The following is a 12,288-nucleotide window of genomic DNA, read 5'->3' on the forward strand; positions in this document are numbered from 1 at the left end:
ATTCTTCCCATCAACTTCCTGTATTTTACTGCTTCTGCAAATTCCCGAGTCCTTCCAAGTCATCCTTTCCTAATTGTCCAAACCAACTTCCGCCTTCCTTTTGTACTCTTAAGGAGTGTTTTCGAATAAATTCTGTCCTGACAGAATAAGAATAACATTAGTTCTTATGGGAGTGTTCACACATCGACAGAATTTTCTGCAGACAAAATGAAACAGAGTGCAAAGATTGGAATTAGATTTTTTTAGCATCAGAAAATAAATAATTTTACTGAAATATATACAGAAAAATGATTTGGACCATGAGAAGATAGAAATGTAGGGTTGAATCACAATATTTAGTTGAAATCTCATCAATCAATCTCTCCAAGTGAAAAAACTCTTCTCTATTCTGTCGTTGATTCTTTAAGTGAGAAAATTCTTCTTTCTTCTCTCTTTGATTCTTCAAATCCAAAATGTCAATCTATCTTAAAATATGTTTTATATGAGAGCAATATTATTTAATTTCCTTATTTACAACCTAATCATTCCATGTGAAATAATGGATCTTCAAGGATGGAAATGGCTGCAAAATTATTAGCTGACTGGAATCTAAATTAGACATGCTAGCTACTGCCGTGGCGGGCTAAAAACAAAGAACGGAAGCAGTTTAAAATAGTTGGGCAAAAAAGATGAGTTCTTTCATTCAAAAATGTTCACTAGGAGAGATTTACGGAAACGGAACTAGGAGTTTAGTTCGGAAAAATAGCAATGTTTTGTTAGCACCCGGTTGCACAAAACTCTGTTAACTTCTAATCCCGATTAAATGCCACGAGAACCACTCAGAGAAGCCTTCTTAAATAAAAACGTCTCCAATTGGTTCTCGTGGCATTCAATCGGGATTAGAAGTTAACAGATTTTTGAGCAACCGGGCCATATTCTCAGGCCCAATTCTCACAGAAGTGACTTGGCGCTGGTGTGGCTCTGATTTTTGTCACTTCTATGTATAAACATAGTTCTAATGCAAACAGCAGTTGCTACGCCACTTCTGTTTGCACTGAATCACGACTATTTTTGTATGAGAGTTTAAAAAGTCAGCGTTACGTCATGTCACCCCACTTCTTTGTGAATTGGACCTTGGAAGAATGATAGAATGAACATTTAGTTCGTTTCCAATTCAACTGGTTCGTTTTGTCTGTCGAACTTTCTACCAATGTATGAACACTTCCATTTGAACCAATGTTATTCTTTTCGGGGCTGGCTGGACAGAATTCATTGGAGAGCACACTTTAGTTCAATGATGTTGTGTTTTATATGCACAAACTGAGTGGTTGATTGTTGTGTGATTGCAGAGCCGAGATGTGATATCAGTGCAACTCTAATTTTGATCATGCTCGATGTGGCTGGCTCCGAGCTGTTACGTTGCTATGGCGCCCAATTCCGAAAGATTCTCCATCTCCTCTGCTCTGAAATTCTTCCCCGAATAGAAAAGGTGTGACCATTAAGAATCAAACATTTTCTATTGTCACAAACAGAATTGCATTGACAAAAGTCACTTTATCTGAATACAATAATATTGATATTCAATATACAAGTTCTTAGTATCCTTAGTGGTTATCCTCACTAATTGTAATTTTTAGGCTCAACTCAAACTTAAGTCGAGAAGAGACTGCGACTCTAGTATCTTCTCGACGCAGCATGTGTTTTCAAATGGTGACACTCAGACCAGTCGATTCTAGTCTCCGCGACCTCACAACTGTGAGACTGAGTCGAGCGTCGACTCGACATGTTGGTCGAGCCTCGACCATAGTACCAAGCATTTTAATGAAAGTGAGGTTATGTTTAATGAAGGTGATGTTTTATAATTTTAGATAAGACAATAATAAGAATTAGATAAGACAATATATTCATAATAATTATTATAAAATTTATTACATGTGCAGAGTGAAGAATTGGTTCTTAATTTTTAATAATGTGAGGTTATAAAAGGAGTAGCATGGAACTGAAGTAGTGACAATGAGCGAAGAAGTCGTAAGGTCGAGAGACTGGAGTATCCTCGACTGGAGTCGTACGATTCGAGTCGAGGTAATGTGAGTTGAGCCTTACTTGTTAGTTGAACTACGAGCTGCAATAATTGAGATCATTTTAAGATTGTAATCATGATATTACATAGTATACAAGTATCCTCACTATTTGAGACTACCACTTGTTAGTTCAACTGCGAGCTACAATAATCTGTTGAGATCATTCTAAGATTGTAATCATGATCTTAGATAATCACTAAACCATATCTGAGATGATCCTCACTATTTTGAAATTTATCACTTGTTAGTTCAACTACAAGCTACAGTGATCTATTGAGATCATTTTCAGATCGTAATTTTGATCTTGGATAATCACATTATATCATAATATCTAAGATCATCCCATCCTCACTGTGCGAAATTATTGCTTGTTATCTCCAAATCTTAATGACAATAATCAATTTAGCGTATTTCATTATTGAGAGCTACAGCTAAGATCTTACTACCACTTACTGAAATTATTGTCTGTTATTATCTACTCTGAACTACAATCGTTTGTAGAATGTATTTTTATAATGAATGAATTTATTTGAATAGATTCAACAGCTTCTATCATTGTCATCATCTTATATGATGAAATGCTGTATGGTAAATGTATTCGTAAATGGATTAATGTATTTGTCTATGTTTACGAGTACGTAATAGGCTAGGCGCACACCAGTTAGTCAAGACAAGACATGATCAGACACGTTTAGTCACAATACTTCACATAGTTGCTTATGAAGACATGTCTAGTTGCTATGATAAATCAATGTGAGTTGCATAATAAGCAACAATGTGAAGTATTGTGACTAAACGTGTCTGATCATGTCTTGTCTTGACTTGACTAACTGGTGTGTGCCTAGCCTTAAGTTGTGATTAGTGAATTATCAAGCGGATGTTAGATACTGGTATCTCATCAGATGCTTGCACTATTGTTAAAAAAGTAGCTTAGACTACACTTTCAATTTAAATTTCTCAAACATAAATTCGGTCAAGTTATTTTCTATGTGTTTCAACACACAATTATTATATTTTTGAAGGTTTCAATTATTAATTCTCTTCTCGTCATTTTTAGGTGACCCCTGAAGGATGTGGTGGTCCAGTGAGACGACTGAAAACATTTTTGGAAAATGTTCTTAAAACTGGACAAATACCACCTCCAGAAGGATTATATGGGTCGAGTATTTGGTGATTCCTGCACAAAGTGAAATTGAAATTTTCTGTTTATTGTGGTGTACTTTACGGTAGTTCAGTAGTAGATTCTACTTGATCAAAAAGACTCGGTTTCTCAACTTTTGCTTCGGGTCAAATCATTGTATCCTGACAAATAATACTCATGTACAAATACAACTCATTTTTTAATTATTCACTCGTTCTATTCATTATTTATACGCACAATTCCCAGTTTTTTAAAATATTGTAGTCTATACCACGGACTGAAGCACATATTCACTTCTTTTTAGGGTTCTTATTTCAGGATTTCTTCTTAGATTCAGGAATATTGTAGGCCTGCACTAAAAAGACAAATATTGCAGAGTATAGATTACATAATCAATATTTATAGTCAGTCAACGAATGGTTAAAAAGAAATAGATTGGATGAAAACCCGTTATTTTTACATTTTTATAGGCCTACTTTCAAGAGCAAATATCTTGAGAACAATTTGGGAATATCACAAAAGCTACTGAACGAAAATTGTAGAAAATTCATCAAGCTTTATTTTTCAATGGCCTGTCATGTCGGTTGAACGAATTTTTCCAGGATAGAAGCGTGTAAGCAGAAAATTGAAAAATTAAACTTTTTAGTCACTTTCATCCCGTTGGCAAAATGGAACAATTTTGAATATTTTATAGTTTTAAAATATGAATTCAGTTCACATTATGCCGCTAACAAAGCAAATAGCTTTTGCATGAAGGAATGATGATTCAAGAAAATTGCCAATAATAATGTGAGTCAATCAACTGAGAAAAAGATAACTCCTTTATTTTCAAAGTTGTGAAGAGTTAGGTACTTGTTTTGAAACTGGGGCGCAAAATTAATCAGCCTGTAACCTGTTTATTGCCAACCTAGCAATTGATATATTGAATACATTATTTTTACATTTTGATCTATGAGAATGAATCAATAATTAGGTGAAAGAATGTATCAATGAACAATTTTTTCTTGAAAAAATCAATTTTATGCCGTTCTCTTGTTTTATCAAAACATTCGTTCACCATCGATAAATATGAATAAATCGATACTCACTGGTATCGACTTTCGCCATTTGTTTCGTGTTTGTGAAGAAAAATTGAAATTGAGGTTTTCTTTGCTCTTGTGTTTTTGATAAGACAGAAGTTTTAAAGTAAAATGACTCCACCTACAGAAGATAGCGAAGACGTAGTAGAGAAAAATATTTTCAATCTTATTTCTAACAATAATCTAAATGGTTTGAAGGCAATACTAGCACAGCAAAACTTCAACGCTGATCTGACTGATGAACATGGAATGACACCCCTTCAACATGCAGCTTATAAAGGCAATAAAGAAATATCGCAAATGCTTCTAGATCAGGTAATCTAAATTTTGAATAATCTTACCAATTATCTGTACCATAAATTTGGTGAAACTGGTGTAATAACAAATAATAAATTACAACTTTGAAGGTTATGTTGTGATTCAAGAACTGGTCTGATTGAATCACAGTATCTATTGATATTCAGGTTTAAAATCAATATTAATGTGTAGAAATTGTAAAACTTCTAAAGAGTGTATAAATAATTCAAATTAATATTTATACCGGGAAACTATATGAATAGAGCAACGCGTTTGTTGCCCACGCAATGAAAGAAGTTTGTCTTTGGAAACATTTCTCAAAAGATGATTTAACAAACACTGATTTGTTCCTCTAAAACCAGTGGGCTTTCAGAATCAATAATATTTTAAATTGGAACAACTGAATCAAATTATTAGTGGAGGCATCTCCTGGCTCTGGGGACATCCGCTCCTGGGGCATCCGCTTAGTGTAATAGTGTTGTGGTATTGAATGTCACTACAGGCAGTCTAATTATGCTGTATCCTCTTGATGTACAGCAAGCACAGGTGAGGATTAAATGTCTAATAACCGTCAGTAAACCAAGGCAAGCAAAGATGGACTTGCAGTGGGTAAGATGGTCGCTGCCTGTTATGATTCTCAAAACCCTCTTTTGCAGTCTCAAGTCCGGTTGTACAAAAACCGGTTAAATTTTAGCCGTGATTAATTCCACAAGAACCAATCAGAGAAGCCTTTTTTGAAAAGACGGCTTCTCTGGTTCTCGTGGAAATAATTAGGGTTAAAATTCAACCGGCTTTTGTGCAACCCGCACTCTGGACATCAGCAGCCCCTGTAGAGTGACCACACAAGAGCAATCCATATTATTGTTTTTGAAGGGACGGATTCAAGGATACAAAGGTTCAAAGAACCCCACACGTCAACCGAAGCTTATTGTGTTCCCAAGTAGTATGTTAGTTAGGCAAACCAATACCTATGTCCTTTACAAGAACCACGAGTTTTTCCCTATACTAACATTCCATTCATCACCTAGTTGCAATCCAGTGTGATATGCTTGGCAGGCTCTTCAGACTGATTGGTCCTCGTGACCTACGTGAGTTCCAATCCTGGCCTTCTTTGTAGGTCCTTCCGATGAAGAAGGGGCGGCCAAGTTGCCTCTAGGGCGCTCGGCCACCCTTGACTCAGCCTCTTGACCCACATTTGTGCCTTGAGTGTCTCTTATCTCTGGTCTCTTGGGTTTTTTTTTGGGTCAAAGGCCTCACCTCTCCTAAGAAGTTTTGTCTAAATGGCCGCCCTTCTTTGAGCAGTGGTGAGGTTTGGTCTCTCCACCCACAATTCGTGACCTACGTGAGTTCCACTCCTGGCCTTTTTGTTTGTCCTTTTCCGCTGAGAGAGGAGACTCAAACTGCCTCTAGGGCGCCCGGCCACCCTCGACTCAGCCTCTTGACCAACATTTGTGCCTGGAGTTCCGACAATCTCTGGTCTCTTGGGTGTTTCTTTTTGCCCCTCCGAATCTGCCCTGATGAGGCAGATCCCGTGGGTTTGAAGGCAAGGCAACTTCTGGAGTTGCCTTGAGGTCCATTTTAGTCGCCTCCTACGACAAGCATGGATACTGTGGGTGAATTCTGGTTTTCAACACATTCATGAGTACGATGATCGACTCAAAGCTCCCCCAACCCACAGGGGGCAATCCATAGGTGATGTGGCAATGGAAGAGAGCGTGATACATCAACACAAGATATCTCTCGGTCACCAGGTTCTTTGAACTGGGTTTCAGAACTAATAAAAACATTAAAAAGGTCTAAAGAATTAGTGGTGAAAAAGAGTTTAGCTCCGAGGTCTGAGATTATGCAATATTATGTCATTCTGATTAATGCAATTTCAAGTCCATGATGTGGTCACAAAGAGTAGACCGCACAATGACACGTCAGGTAATGGAATGCTCCAGGTTCGTTACATGCTCTATATTTTCTGAACTCATTTGAACATGAATACTTTCTAAATAATAATATTTTTCAACAGTAAAATGTACAAACCACTCTGACATCTCAGGATCTATGAATAATCTAATTCTTTAGCAAACTGATCAATGTGCACCATTTCTGATGCAGTTTTTGTTATCATCAGGGCGCTGATGTGAACTCAGGTAAGCATGAGCATGGCTACACGGCTCTCCACTTTGCTGCTCTGTCAGGCAATTGCGAGCTGTGCCAACTGCTTCTCTCGGCTGGGGCGAAGAGTCGCGCTACCAACTCAGTGGGCCGAACGGCATCTCAAATGGCTGGGTTTGTTGGTAATTGATTTATTTTTATCTCATTGTTCTTGGTGTGATAGTTGTTGTATAGATAGTATATCCTTGTATTTTGCTGCTCGCACCATTTGCATATATACAGAGTGTTTCAGAATTAGTGTTGGACACTTAGGGTATTGTTCCTGGATGATAGGAGACTACAAATGTTGTATTTTAAGTGTCCAAAACTCAGCGTTTATCCTTATAGCTGCCATTTTGTTTTTTTCACTTAGGAATTTTTATCTCAAGAACGAAATGATGTATTGATCTGAAATTTTGCATGAATATTTATGCCATGAAGACTCAACTTTAAAAAATAAAATGAAACAATTTCTATGTAAATTTTCAAAATGGCGGTCATTTTAAATTTTTGAAGGCAAATTTCACGAAAACTGTTCACTTTACAGAAAATTTACAAGACAAAAAAGTTAGCTAATTTTATCAAGATTTCAAGGATACCTTATTATTTTATAAAGATAGTTCGAAGAATAACAGAGAAATTAATTCTTTTCGTATTGCATGCATGACCACTTTTACAATATAAACATCAATATTCAATTTTCAATTCCAATTATATTGAAGATAAAGCTTTGAAACTCGGTATGGCTCCATATGGCCATCCAGCTGATTTTACAATGTTTTTCAGATGATCTTGTTTGTTCATGATCTTGCATGCAGTACAAAAATAATTAATTTCTCTGTTATTCTCTGACTAATCTTAATAAACAAGGTATCCTTGAAATCTTGATAACATTTGTTTACTTTTTAGTCTCTTGTAAATATTCTGTAAAGTGAACGGTTTTTGTGAAATTTGCCATCAAAAATTTGAGTTTTGGACACTTGAAATACAACATAATTATGTAGTCTCCTATCATCCAGGAACAATACCCGACAATGTTCGACACTACTTCAGAAACACCCTGCGTAGTGTGTGTAGTTTTGATGTACCGGTAATATTGAACAAATTTTTCAAGTATTCTTGCATTCTATATTACTATTAATCAATACTTGAGGGACTATTGAGGACATTGCCAAGGACTAGGGCTTCCAGATAGGCCTTTTCAGAATCCGATTCAAATAATCCAGAATCTATCATCCAATTCCAATTCCTGACTGGTGTCAATTTTAGGCTAGGCGCGCACACCTGTCAGTCAAGACAAGACACGTTCATGATCAGACACGTTTAGTCACGAAATTGGCAGGGATGCTGCAGAGCAACTGATTCAATCCGCCTTCTTATTCAGAACTTAGTGAATTTGCCATTTATAATGATTAAGTATAGCCTTTAAGCTACTATTTATATATTTGTCTATTACCAGTATGGAATTTCATTGTGTGCAATTTATATTCTCGATTTGCTGATGAATGTTAGTTGATTCAATTGAAATAGTTTTAATTATATGTACAAAACATGAGAACATAATCTCAATCAACTTGAAAGAACTCACTCTCCACTCACAGACTCAAGTCTTTGTGGAGAGTATTCACTGTTAATGTGTAAATAAATTTCATGAATTTGTATTATGTTTTGTGAATAAAAAGCTATTTGATTTGAGTCACAATACTTCACATAGATGCTTGTGACGCAACTCACACTGATTAGGCTAGGCACACACCAGTAAGTCAGACAAGACAAGACATGATCAGACACGTTCAGTTACAATACTTTACATAGTTGCTTATGAAGACATGTCTAATTGCAATGACTTATCAGTGTGTGTAGCGTCATAAGCAACTATGAGAAGTATTGTGTCTGATCATGTCTTGTCTTGTCTTGACTAACTGGTGTGTGCCTAGCCTCAGGGTGGGCACACACCAGTTAGTCAAGATAAGACTAGTCACAGTACTTCACATTGTTGCTTATGAAGCACACACACCGATTGGTCATTGCGATTAGACATGTCTTCATAAGCAACAATGTGAAGTATTGTGACTAAAGTGACTAGTCTTGTCTTGACTACCGGTGTATGCCTAGCTTTAGTTATAGAGAGGTTCGACTGTGTATAGAGAGAGAAGAAGAATAAGTGATGAGAAGAGATGTGCTCTAGCAGTGATGGCTGTTTGTAACGTTGCATATCGAGCTTCCTGCTTATAGCCAAAAAGCTTGCTTACCTAGCTGGCAATCATTTCCCATTCATAGCCATATAGGCCAGATAGTTGATTTCTAAGTTCAACCATTGATAAAGGATAAGAATGATGTATATTTCTTGTCTATGGTTTAACCTAACAAGTCAGGGATTTGATACCCTAATGTACTTTGTTAGAGTGGTTGTAGATGAAAATAATAGTGTATACAACAGTTTTATATGGTATTTAAAGCACTTGTAAGATTTTTAAGACACAAGTTTGCTCACTACACTCTCTCACTTCCACTTTTGTGTCATAAGGTGCGTACAGACTGTCGCTCTGCTCCGCAACCGAACGTCACTCCAGCAGAGCGATTGATGATCGACCGGCGAGCAACAGTGGTTCGACCGGGGAACGCGAGAAGATCTAACATCTTCCGTAATGTTCATAATGGGTGCGTGGGCGGCGCGACTGTGGTTCGATGGAGGAACGAGGGCGGTACGAGGGAGGAGCATGCTCGGTGCGGGTTGGAAGAGCGTATATGTGTATGCAGCTTTAACTCCACATGAAACTCGTGCTTCTCAATACTACAATAGTATACTATTCATACTATTTATTTATACAATACTCAGTCAAAGACCCCTATCATAAAGCTGTTGTATAAAGAACTACTATTTTCACATATATATTTTATCTGAAATGTTATACATCATTCTGTCAATGTATTTAATGATAATTATAGGCTTCTTATTCTTCTTCTTTCTCTCCTTCTCCTTCATCTTATACTCAGCATTGGCTAATTTTCATAAACCAATCGGAGGCTAATAATATTTACATTTGTGGCTGACAATTAATTGGTGGAAACGGCCAATGTTTAGATTGATTGTTTCATGAATGATCTGACTGATATCATTATTTTTGCAGTGAGATATGCTGCCAAACCTTATGAGTATTTGGCTAAGGAGTTCAATTTAGGAATAAAGGAGAATTCTTTCAATACCAACGCCCATAGATACATATTAATAGCTCGAAGTGAAATCGATTTGAAAGATATTATTTCAGCTTATGCAAGCATGTTTGGACATGAGCAACTATGTGAAGTACTGTGACTAACGTGACTAGTCTTGTCTTGACTAATCGGTGTACGCCCAGCCTTATTGGTTGTACTGTATTCTTCAGACTTGGTTCAAATGCCAAGCAACAAGAAGATTTTTCCGGGTGTTTTCAAACAAGTCGGCAGGGCAGCAAGCTTTCCGATTGGCTGATTGGGTTGGGTTGGCATTCGGGAATCAGCTGATAATCATCCAAACGAAGCTTCATGCCTTGCCGACTTGTCTGAGAATGTCTGAAGAAAACGCTTCGTATGGCTTGGCACTAAATGAGGTTCAATTTGCAATTAGAGGTCCATAAGTATGATATATTTAGGATATGGCTCAATTAGAAGCAGTTATAAAATTAGTAATTTTGAAGAAGACCATTCAAGACCCAAAGAGACTAACAAACTTGTAGGTTACCGTATTCTTCTTACTTAATTCATTTATTTATTTCATTTATTGTATAAAAACACTATAATCATAATATAATCAATTACTTGATTCGGGTAAAACTTATCTCAATGGAGGCATGGGACAGTCAAGCTAGAACAATACAACTGCAAGGCCCTTTGGCAGGTAGATTTAGCACATTTTCGACCCTTGTGCAATGAAGCGTATGCCCCCATCCTGTTAAGTTTAGTGACGTTATTCCACACTTAGACTTTTACTGCGGGATTCCCATTTCCGTGTTCTGTACAGGTCCATCAAAGTTATAATTTCCAACTATTAGACAGTCTATACTCTGTAGCTCTTGGTGAAACATGGAGTTTTTGCTTAGCTTATCAAGATGCGATAAAGATCTAAACCGTGAAGGCATATACCAGTTTTTATTGATGTACAATCGAATTGCTAATCAAAGGATATTATGTTTTCGTGTGGTAAAAACCAAACCCTGCAATTAAATGGTGTGTTTTCACGCAACAAATAATTTAGTATAATATAACGATTTGTAACTCATATCAGGTTGTAATTAAAAATTACTCATTCATTTTGTAACTCTTATCATATGTACATATTGTTTCAAAAACAATTTTCAAGTCATTCTTATTGAATCTAGAAAAATAGTTGAATTCCATCATCACAATTTTCAGCCTATTCTAATATTATCAAAGAACTAATTTCCTTGAGATAATTGATATTTTTTGAACGTACATATTATGTCGAATTGTAAGTTGCGGACCAGAGTGGTGGATTTGGAGTAGGTTTTGAAAATATATTTTATGCTGCTAAACCTATTTGGATGGGGGCATTTAAGATCTATTTTAATATGGTTTGAGCATTGACATGGGTTGACAGTTATTGTTTCCCATTCAAGCAGCGTTGAAGGAGGGGTATGTTTCTCTCTTGACCGTTCCATGCCCCCATCCAGATAGGTTTTACCCCTTGATTCTTGTCCTAAATACTTTTCCAATTCATTATTGGACAATTGTATGCTATTGTAATTAGTCTTCTTGTATTTAGCATTTTCTGGAAGATTAATTGATAAACAACATAATTGTAAGGTCAACTAACAACAGATTTAACACAGAACTCATCAAGCTAACCATATGCAGGCATCAATTTCAATATTATTGTAACTACATTATAAACAAAATTCCAAATGACTTTATAGATGAAAAAATCACACGCGATTCAATTAAAAGTATAGAATATTGGATTGACCAAAATGTATTCTTTAAACTAGTGTTATAAAGTATAATGTTGTATACAAATAATTGTTACTAAAAACAGTGAGCGATGGGCATGTATACTCTTGAACCAGGCTTGTAATTGTCCCAAGTCACATTACAGGAACTTCTTTTTTATTGTATCAGTTCATTTGTTTTTCTTTGAGAAAATTTCACTGTCATGATGGCCTCAAGATGTCACAGTGATTGATTAGATTAAAATTTTCATCATCGTATAGTATGTATAGTATTCTCAAGTATTTTTTTTTGCTGTGAGCCTGTGCGTTTTTTTTTTTTTTGTATAATAGGTATAGCTTCATTAGCATTATTATTATTTTTTTGTAATTTCTTCGTTAGCATTATCAATTGTATATTAATTCATATACTGACCTGAATTGATAGAGAATAAATAAGCTGTAACTCACTGCCAACACACAAGGAATCTTATGTTGGCATTGCCAAGTATTACAGTGATGTTATTGATGCACTTAAGTTACAATCAATGTTATTTATATTGTATTGTAAAAATATGTATTTGTAATTTTTGGCAATAAATTCAATTCAACTTTATAAATGACTTACTTGTGTCAGTAAAAAA

At 35.9% G+C, this 12,288-nt stretch overlaps 2 protein-coding genes across 2 annotated transcripts in view; both read left to right on the forward strand.

The window, feature by feature from the left end:
- Positions 1–3,411, forward strand: part of LOC111044523 (nucleoporin GLE1) — a 168,438-nt gene extending 165,027 nt beyond the window's left edge. Inside the window, exons 12-13 of the mRNA XM_022329694.2 lie at positions 1,329–1,468; positions 3,118–3,411. Coding sequence (XP_022185386.2) covers positions 1,329–1,468; positions 3,118–3,234 — 257 coding nt within the window. The 3' untranslated portion in view covers positions 3,235–3,411. The remainder of the gene's footprint in view (positions 1–1,328; positions 1,469–3,117) is intronic.
- An 887-nt stretch (positions 3,412–4,298) lies between these two features.
- LOC120353284 (ankyrin repeat and MYND domain-containing protein 2-like) overlaps positions 4,299–12,288 on the forward strand; it is a 32,770-nt gene continuing 24,780 nt past the window's right edge. Inside the window, exons 1-2 of the mRNA XM_039436404.1 lie at positions 4,299–4,595; positions 6,700–6,865. Coding sequence (XP_039292338.1) covers positions 4,392–4,595; positions 6,700–6,865 — 370 coding nt within the window. The 5' untranslated portion in view covers positions 4,299–4,391. The remainder of the gene's footprint in view (positions 4,596–6,699; positions 6,866–12,288) is intronic.

The sequence above is a fragment of the Nilaparvata lugens genome, chromosome 10, assembly GCF_014356525.2.
Source record: "Nilaparvata lugens isolate BPH chromosome 10, ASM1435652v1, whole genome shotgun sequence".
NCBI lineage: Eukaryota > Metazoa > Arthropoda > Insecta > Hemiptera > Delphacidae > Nilaparvata > Nilaparvata lugens.